General features: G+C 41.7%; 2 protein-coding genes across 2 annotated transcripts; one reads left to right on the top strand and one right to left on the bottom strand.

Annotated features, from left to right (window-relative positions):
- Positions 1 to 851: 851 nt before the first annotated feature.
- Positions 852 to 1,233, top strand: LOC127777933 (pollen allergen Lol p 2-A-like). Its single transcript, XM_052304555.1, has one exon. The coding sequence runs from the start codon at positions 880 to 882 to the stop codon at positions 1,231 to 1,233; it is 354 nt and encodes a 117-aa protein (XP_052160515.1). The 5' UTR covers positions 852 to 879.
- A 3,332-nt stretch (positions 1,234 to 4,565) lies between these two features.
- On the bottom strand, positions 4,566 to 9,737 carry LOC127775508 (uncharacterized). Its single transcript, XM_052301755.1, has 2 exons — positions 9,131 to 9,737; positions 4,566 to 4,894 (listed from the first exon to the last, which is right to left on the bottom strand). The coding sequence occupies exons 1-2, from the start codon at positions 9,396 to 9,398 to the stop codon at positions 4,623 to 4,625; spliced, it is 540 nt and encodes a 179-aa protein (XP_052157715.1). The 5' UTR covers positions 9,399 to 9,737; the 3' UTR covers positions 4,566 to 4,622.
- Between the last annotated feature and the right edge of the window lie 372 nt (positions 9,738 to 10,109).

Below are 10,109 nucleotides of genomic sequence, written 5' to 3'. Positions count from 1 at the left end.
GGCGGCCGGAGTGGCGGGAAAGGCAGCGGCGGGTGGATGCACGGTGCGGGAGCGATGGAGAGCTCGGGAGAGTTCGGCGAGATGGGAAAAAAGAGAGAGGGGGTGGCGGTGTAGCTTAAATAGGGGAGGAGGAACTCGGACATGGCCGGTAGGGGCGGGATTCGCTGGCCGACGTGGGGAGGTGGAGGTGGAGAGAGAGGCGGGATTCAGAATTCGAATCCCGGCCATCTCGGGCGCGGGCGCGAGCGGGAGAGAGGAGGAGTGGGTGCGGGAGGCGCGGCGCATGCGCAGTCGTGGCCGATGTGGCCCGGAGGAGGCGGGGACGTGGGCGCGGCGGCGGTTTCGGCGGTGGTGGCGACGTGGGGCGGGCGGCCGGAGGAAGGGGACGACCCCGACAGGTGGGGCCCACCTGTCGGCGTCTCGGGGAGAGAGGGAGGGGCGGCTTGGGCCGGCCCACAAGGAGGAGGGCGCGCGCGGCGGCGGGGTGGACTGGGCCGACGGCCCAAGAAGAGGAAAAGGAGGGAAAAGAAAATGAAAAGGAGGAAAAGATTTTCCCTGGGATTTAAAATTGCATGTGCTCAATTTTAATTGGTTAAAATTATTTTGAGAGCTCTGAAAATTCCATTAAAAATCTTGTTAGCGAATTTCGACATGTAGAACTCAAGAAAAATTCCACATGCCAATTCCGATTATTATTTGCATTAATTTATTAAGGTTTACTCTTGCTTTACATTGGTATTTTCTTGAGACCATTTATAACTTCAATTTAGGCTTGGGAAAGAACTTCGGGGTGTGACATGGATCACCAAACACCTCGATCCATCCCTATACCCTTCAAGAAACAAGAAAGACAACACCAACAAACTAGCTAGCTCACCAATGGCCTCGTTGTCCTCCTTCCGGCTCGCCGTGGCAGTGGCGGCATTGTTGGTCGTCGGCTCATGCGCCACTGAGGTCACCTTCAAGGTCGGTGAGGGCTCTAGCGGAAAAAGTCTAGAGCTCGTCACCAACGTTGCCATCTCTGAGGTGGAGATCAAGGAGAAGGGCGGCAAGGACTGGGTGGCGCTTAAGGAGTCGTCGACTAACACCTGGTCGCTCAAGAGTGAGGCGGCGCTCAAGGGCCCCTTTTCCGTCCGCTTCCTTGTCAAGAACTGCGGCTACCGTGTCGTCGACGACGTCATCCCCAAAAGCTTTACGGCCGGCTCTGAATACAAGAGTGGTATCAACGTCTAATTAATAGACACGCGTACTCTTGCATTGGGTTGCATGATAATTATTAACCTCTAAATAATTTTGTCTTGAAAGAGATCATGCTACGCGTGAGCAAGCAAACAATTAATTTCTTGTGATTTCTTGTGGTTATTTTGTGGTAATAAGCCAGTTGTAAAATAAGGCATACATGTGTCCTTCCAAAACATTGTTGTGAAGCTATATGTGAACACGATTTCGAATATATGTTGTGTGTGTGTTTTTTTGAAATAATTCTTAACCTCTCTATAATTCCTTTTTTTTTCAAAAGAGAGATCAAGTCTGCATTCGGGGAAGCCAATAATTAATTTTCTATGGTTATTTTGTGAAATATGCCATCAACAAAATAAAGCATTCCGTATGCCATGTCTGCATGTTGCTGCAGAGGTATATATCCAGACGATTTTGAGTATATTACGTATATAATATTTGTGGGAAAAAGTATAGTCGGTGAACCTTCATCTAGATAGTTTCTTACATTTTATTTTTCTAAAGTTTGAGTACATATGTATATGTATTTCCATATCAATGAAGCTCGTTTATCTTCTTTCGTATGACAGTATGAAAAAAATGCTACGGAAGTCGCATTTACACTAGTGATTGTTTTGTGACCACAAATTGTTCAACTATGACACCTGCAGATACTATAAGCATGATGCATTGGTACATATTTTAGCTTACTCAGAAGGCAGAGTGCCCACAAATCATGTTCATCCCATCTCCAGCACCGAATGCGTGGCCATGGATAAAATGGAAATGAATCCAACTTCGAGAAGAGTAATCTATGATTCACGTCGTACAATTGGCCAACAATTAAAGTTTTATCAAATATCAGTTATCCGTGTATTGCTTCGGATAATAGAAATATATTTAATAATATCTCAAATTTTACAAAATTATGATGGTATGGTTCCAATTTTCCCTTCTATTAAATGTGTTAATAATATGTTTGCTAAAGGGAATATTGATCCTAATTTAATTTTATACATAGCTTTCCATTTAATGCTTGTTTTTCTAATAATAAGATGCTCAAAGGCTAATTTATATATTGGATGGGAATAGGTAGGGTGGCAGATACACTGCCACCACCACTATTTTTTCAAAGGAGTATAGACCATCATAATACCAGCGTGTTACAAAGGATCTCAAATAATTATATTTGATTATTGTGTGGTTTCATTGGCTAATCAGGTGCGAATTTGGTTTCTGGATAACTGGATTTGCTCCTCCTTTGGTTCCTATCCGTTTCTTGATTTCCTCCGGCTTTGCATTGATTAATTCCACTGCTCTGGTACTGGTGAGCTGTAGAATTAGAGATTTTAGTACTTTTATTTGGTATGAACATTTTTTTCATGAAGTGTTTGAATCATTAAATCGTAACGAGCGTAACAGATAATCCCAGATTGCATCGTTGCCAATCATATATTGAGAACCGCAAAAGCTATCATAATCACACCATCCCGCTTGTTATTAGTGGTGAAAATGTCAGTGTCAATGGAAGGCGACAGTGACAACCATCATCAGTTCTTTATTTAAGTTTTAGTTTTTTTTTCCCGTTACACGGAAGACGTATTTGTGGACACCATATTCACCTATCCGCGAAAACGTCCTCTAACACAAGCTTAAAAAGGCAGAGACAACGTACATCACTATAAGGCCCTCTTTGTTTAGGCTTATAAGCCAACTTATAAGTCGAAAAGTCTAAGCCTAAACAAACAAGCAGCTTTTCCGTTTGGCTTTTTTAAAGCCATAAGCCACTCTAACACTATTAAGCCAAAAGCTAAATTGGAGAAGCTTTTTTAGCTTATGTAAGGTAGATGTATAACTCAACCACTAAACTTAGGACATTAAATCCACCGGCTTAAACAAAGAGGGCCTAAACCTGTTGAAAGCACAACGGTGTGTTCTTGATATACTCATTCGCGTGCCTTCCTTTGTTTCTTAACTTCCTTTTATCCAATTTTAGGTCATCTAATTTCAAAATATGAGGTTTATTATGTTACTGAAATTGAATGGTACCACACTACCACTCACTGGTAGTCATCTTAAACCAAAAAACAAAGAAGCCTATTAAGGATGCTGTTGGTTAAACGTGTCATGGAGAGTTGATTAGTTAAGATAGGTTCTGTCAGTTTGCTTATTTATTTGTGTCGGGGATGAGTATTATATTGGCTTAGGTGGTTTCTTGGTAATTACCGGCGTCATTTACCATCTTAATAAACTGTTGAATTGGTCACATTTGGGAGCCATGTGGCCGTGAGGTGTGGAGAAGATGCGAACCCAGAGAGAATCATCTATTGTACTATATGGGTATCATGCGCGTTGCTGCGGGAGAATTGTGTGATAATATAATAGATATGAGTTCTAAAATTTTCTTTCTTACGTATTATACAATTTTTTCATGTGTTTATATATTTTTTACGTTTATCAATTATCCAAATGTTATAAATAATTGGGTTGTATGGTGTGTCTTTTGGGAGGAAGAGATACAATTTACATCCTTATGAATCATCCAAAGATAAGAAATAATTGAGATTATGTGGCTTTACGAGAGAAGAGAGAATGAACTTTATAGATACATAGCGTATATGCGTTAGCTTGGAAATCTGAGGATTCCCAAACTTCTGATCGTGAACCCTGCTGGTGCACGGATCGAGTAGTTAATTAAGGTTCAAGAATCACTTATTGCTTGTTTACATCTGTCATAAACTGTCAACAACCCACAACTCACACCCAAATTACAGAGAGAATTGCAACGATGAGAGAATTAGAGCAAGAGGAATTATGGCATCTCAGTAGTCTTCTCCGATTTCAACAGGAATGGAGCCGCCGCCGCCTACGCCACTGTGGTCGCCATTCAAGTTTCCCTCGAGCTCGCTGATCTGATATATATATATATATATAGAGGACACTCATATGGGGCACCATGGTGCCCGGGCACCATGGTATCAAATGCACAAAATCACTCAAATTTTTCAAATTGTGAGTATATACCTAGTTATAATAATTCGATTCATACCTATACCTATCAACAAAACAACTCAAATTTAACTTTATTTCACAATCCATGATTACATACCTAACTAATTATATGTATGGATGCTATATACCTAGAATCAAAATCTAACAAAAACAAGTTCAAATTCAGTTCAAACTTGCTTTGAACTAGTTAGTAAAGTAGTTAATGTTAATATCTAAGTAATTGAAAAAGTTTCATACTCATTTGAATTGGGTATATACTTAATTTCAACAATGGTGCCCGGGCACCATGGAGCACCAAACAAATTTACTATATATATATATATATATATATATCTCCTATCTCTCTCTTCTTTCCCCTTGTTCACGCTAGCCTATTACAATATGGACTTCTATTACATGGCCCAGTTAGGCCAACAGTACTTAGGGTTTTGCTTAACAGGCCTTGTAGTATGACGCAGATTGCCTCCCTTTGACTGCATAGCTCCAGCTTGACGATCTTCAGCTTCGTTAGAGTTTTTCTCCCCATCTTCAGTCAATGGAACATCGCCAGGTACCGCCTGCTCCTTGACAATCCCCTCCCCTTGGAATTTGGCTTGTCCCCAAGCCAAAGCCGTTGGAAAACGAGCACGGAGTTCCTCCAAATCCTCCCAGGTGGCATCCTCTGCTGCAGTACCAGACCAATGAATTAGCACCTGAGATACAGCTGAATTACCATTTTTGATCACCCTGGTATCAAGAATTTGGAGTGGCACTTGAAGGTCAGAAAGAGCTGAAGGCAAAGTAGACTAGATGTCTCCTTGAAAACCACGAGCTGCCTTAAGCTGGGACACATGGAACACTGGGTGAACATTACTAGTCTCAGGAAGCTGTAATTTGTAAGCTACTGTACCAATCTTCTGCAGAACCTGGAAAGGCCCAAAATACTTGAAGGAAAGCTTGTGGTTAGCTCTAGTGGCTACAAAAGATTGCACATATGGTTGGAGCTTGAGATATACCCAATCACCTTTAGCAAACGACCTGAAACTCCTTTTCTTGTCTGCCATGTGTTTCATTTGTTGATTAGCTCTATTCAGATGTTGCTGCACTAAGGCTTGCATCAACTTTCTTTCCTTGAGCCATTCCTGCAGATCTGGGATTGCACATGCTTCCACAGAAATACCAAAGTGACGAGGAGCATGACCATATAAGACTTCAAATGGAGATGCCTTCACGGAAGAGTGGTAAGAGGTGTTGTACCAATACTCAGCTAAATGTAACCAGGTGGCCCATTTGGAGGGATTTGCATGGACAAAACAACACAAATAGATTTCAAGACATTGGTTAACCCTTTCAGTTTGACCATCTGACTATGGGTGATAAGATGTACTCAAATGCAATTGTGTACCAGAAAATGTAAACAGGTGGTTCCAGAGTTGACTAGTAAAAATCTTGTCCCTATCCGAGATAATCACCAAAGGAAGCCCATGCAGTTTGTAAATATGCAGCATAAAGAGTTTTGCAACTTCCAGAGCAGTGTAAGGATGTGCAAGATGAATGAAATGGCCATATTTAGAGAACTTATCCACAATTACCAGGATGCAGTTAAAGGACTTAGACCTGGGCAAACCTTCTATAAAATCCATGGACATAACTTCCCATGATCCATCAGGAACAAGCAGGGGTTGGAAAAGTCCTGTGTATTTAGCTCTATCTGGCTTAGCTTGAATACAGATTTGACACTGCTGAACAAATTTCTTAGCTTGAGATTTCATTCCTGGCCAGGAAAATAATTTCTTGAGTCTGCTATATGTGACTAGGAAACCAGAGTGACCACCAAGTGGGCTGGCATGAAATTCAGTTAACAGTTTCCATTGTAGCTGAGCATTATTACCTATCCATATCCTCCCCGTGTATTTGATAACACCAGATTGCAGTTGGTAACCTGGTTTAGAGTCAGCTTGCAGAGCCAAAGCTGTCAGTAATTCAGTAGCGTGGGAATCTTGTTCATACCCCTTAACCACATCTAGTAACCAACTTGGAGTGTAGCTGGATATAATAGACAATTCTGCATCTCCTTGGAACTTCCTTGACAGTGCATCTGCAGCAGCATTGCTTGTCCCCTTTCTATAACAGATTTTATAGTTGAGCCCAAAAGCTTAGTAAAAGCTTTATGCTGCCAAGGGGTATGTAGCCTCTGGTCTGATAGGTGCATAAGGTTGTGATGATCAGTGAGAATTATGAACTCTCCCAATTGTAAGTAGGACCTCCGATGGTCAACAGCTAAAAGTATAGCCATACATTCCTTTTCATAGGTTGACAAACCTTTTGTTCTAGGACCAAGTGCCTTACTAACAAAAGCTATTGGATGTTTGTCTTGTGACAAAACTGCACCAATCCCTGCATCTGAAGCATCTGTTTCTATTGTAAATGGTTTGCTAAAGCCAGGTAGTGCTAGGACTGGTGCTGAAACTAGAGCTTGTTTGAGCTGTTGAAAGGCTAATTCTGTTTCCTGAGTCCATTTGTAAGGAACCCCTTTCCTCAGAAGATTTGTCAATGGTTTACTGATGATACCAAATCCTTGGACAAACTTCCTGTAGTAGCCAGCTAGACCCAGGAATCCCCTCAACTTCTTTTGATTGGCTGGAGTAACCCAATTAACAACTTCCTGAATTTTACTTGGCTCAGTAGCAACCCCAGCAGCACTGATAATATGCCCTAGATAGGTAAGTTGTTGCTGAGCAAATGAACACTTGGAGAGTTTCACCTGCCATTGATACTTCTGTAACAGGGACAGTACTTGCTGTAGATGGTCCAGATGGGACGACGGATCAGGACTGTATATGAGGATATCATCGAAGAATACTAAGGCAAATCTTCTCAATACTGTTTTCAAAGTTTCATTCATTGCACTCTGGAAAGTGGTTGGTGCTCCTGTCAATCCAAATGACATAACCTTGTACTCATAATGACCAGTGTGGGTCTGAAATGCTGTTTTGTATTCATCACCTTCCTTCATTCTTATCTGATGATATCCAGCCCTCAAATCCAGTTTTGAAAACCACTTAGCACCTGATAGCTCATCCAGCAATTCATCAATAACTGGCATTGGGTAAGAACTCTTAACTGTGATAGCATTAAGCTGTCTGTAGTCAATTACTAACCTCCAAGTTCCATCCTTCTTTCTAACCAATAATGTAGGTGAGGCAAAAGCACTTTAGCTGGGTTGTATGACCCCTGTGTGTAGCATTTCAGAGATCTGGGACTCTATCTCATCTTTAAGGGCTGGATTATACTTGTAAGGTCTAAGGTTGACAGGTTTTGCACCAGGTATTAGAGGAATACTGTGATTACAAATCCTCTTGGGAGGTAACCCTTTTGGTTCCTCAAAAACACTCTTGAATTGATCCAAAATTTTTCTGACAGAATCAGGAATTTCTGCAAATTCAGTCTGAAACACAGAATTCAACTGAATTAAGTACATTAAGGATCCATTCCTGGCCATGCCTAGACACTGATCAGTTGATATAGGAGGGCAAATAGTAGTCTGAGTTGTGATGCCTTGTAGGGTGATCAACTTTCCTTCCAACATAATCTCCAACCATTTGTTTACCCAGTCAACCTTCATGGGACTGAACTGCTCCAACCAGTCCATCCCTAAAATCACATCATAGCTTCCCAAGTTAAGTAACTTAAAATTACTTTTGAACACATGGCCTTGCATCCACCATTTGCACCCCCAGAATTTGTTGGTTACAGGTCATGGTACCCCCATCAGCTATCTTTACAATTACAGGTTGGCGCAAATTAGTAATGCCAGAGAGAGTGCTGCCAATTTCTGTATCAATGAAAGAGTAGGAACTCCCTGAGTCAACCAACATGAGTATCTCAGTGCCTTGTATCCATCCTCTCAAACGAATCGACTTGGAGGATTCAGTACCCCACAGAGCCTGTTGGGATATAGCCATCAAAGTACCTTCATCTTGCTCTTTGGCTCCTTCAGGACTAGTATCATTTTCAGAATAAGATTCAGACTGCAGAGCCTCTAACAATTCCTGTACAACATGTAAATGTACTGTAGTGGCACATTTATGGTCCCTACCCCATCTCTCACCACAAACAAAGCACAACCCCTTAGATCTTCTGTAGGCCTTGAGTGAAGCCACTCTGTCCTCTTTAGGTTTGGTTGATTCAGTTACCTTACCACCATCAGAAGAACTGCCAGGAAAAAATTTCTACCCTAGAGTGGCAGGAATGAAGCTAGAGAATCTTGGAACTTGTTTGTAGACAGATGGTGAGTCAGCTCTTTTGCTAACAATGGGTTTGCAACTATCCAGGATTTCTTCATGAAGCAGAGCAATTGAACAGGCAGAGTCCAAATCCTGAGGCCTCTGTAATATGACTACCCCTCTGATCTCATCCCTTAGTCCTTCAATGAACTTGGTAACAAAGTACACAGGTGTGAGGGCACTATCATAGGCCATAAGCTGATGCATGATCTTATCAAAATTTTCCACATATTCAGCAACAGTGCTACTCTGTTGAGCATGAAACCACTGCCTGATTAGTGCCTCATGTCTGTCCCTTGTGAATCTAGAGCAGACTAATTCACATAAAGTGACCCAGGTAATGTCAACAATCTGAGATCTAATGGACTGGAGCCAAAAGGCAACATTACCAACAAAATTAAGAGTAGCCACCTTAACCCAATACATAGGATGTATTCCATAGACATCAAAGTACTGCTCGCAATTACTTTTCCACATCTGGGGGTTAGATCCATCAAATTTTGGGCAGATCATTGGGAGGATACAAGCACTCAAATCATGATTGGTACCAGTGGATGCAGAAGTTGGTGATGGCAATTCAGACTCGGCCTTACTAGCAAAATGAACAGGGGTTTGAAGATTTGGATCACGCTTACCAGCAAGCCAAGATGCGTTGTTCCCGATCCCTTCCGTTGGTGGTTCATATTTGAGCATGCTCCCTTCCATCAGCTCCACCTTCTGGCTCAAGCTTTGAACCGAAACGCTGAGTGTCTCCACCTTCTTTTCCACCACTGGCAGTCGGGCCTCCACCATCTTCTTCAAATCGGCGAAATCCGCTCGAGTCCTTTCCTCCACCGCCACTCTCTTCCTCTCGTTCTCCTCGACCACCTTCAGAAGAAGATCTAACTTACTTTCCTGCGACATACTCGACTCCACGGAACAGTTTGGTACTAGAATCACTCGCTCGCTTCCCGAACTCGGTTAACCAGGAGAAGGCAAGTTGCCTTTTCGCGGAATCAGTTCTGAAGAACAGTTCCAATCCTTCCCTGGGATTTTACAACCAAGCCAAGGAGATCTGCGGAGTGGAGTGGCTCTGATACCAAATTTTGTAAACCACCCACAACTCACACCCAAATTACAAAGAGAATTGCAACGATGAGAGAATTAGAGCAAGAGGAATTATGGCAACTCAATATAGTAGTCTTCTCCGATTCCAACAGGAATGGAGCCGCCGCCGCCTACGCCACCGTGGTCGCCATTCAAGTTTCCCTCGAACTCACTGATCTGATATATATATATATATATATATATATATATATATATATATATATATATATATATATATATATATATATATATATATATATATATATATAGTAAATTTGTTTGGTGTCCTATATATATATATATATATATATATATATATATATATATATATATATATATATATATATATATATATATATATATATATCCTATCTCTCTCTTCTTTCCCCTTGTTCACGCTAGCCTATTACAGTATGGACTTCTATTACATGGCCCAGTTAGGCCCACAGTACTTGGGGTTTTGCTTAACAGGCCTTGTAGTACGACGCAGATTGCCTCCCTTTGACTGCACAGCTCCAGCTTGACGAT

Source organism: Oryza glaberrima, chromosome 6, assembly GCF_000147395.1.
Source record: "Oryza glaberrima chromosome 6, OglaRS2, whole genome shotgun sequence".
NCBI classification, from domain to species: domain Eukaryota; kingdom Viridiplantae; phylum Streptophyta; class Magnoliopsida; order Poales; family Poaceae; genus Oryza; species Oryza glaberrima.
The sequence above is the reverse complement of the archived record's forward strand: the minus strand, read 5'-3'. Positions and strand labels throughout refer to the sequence as shown.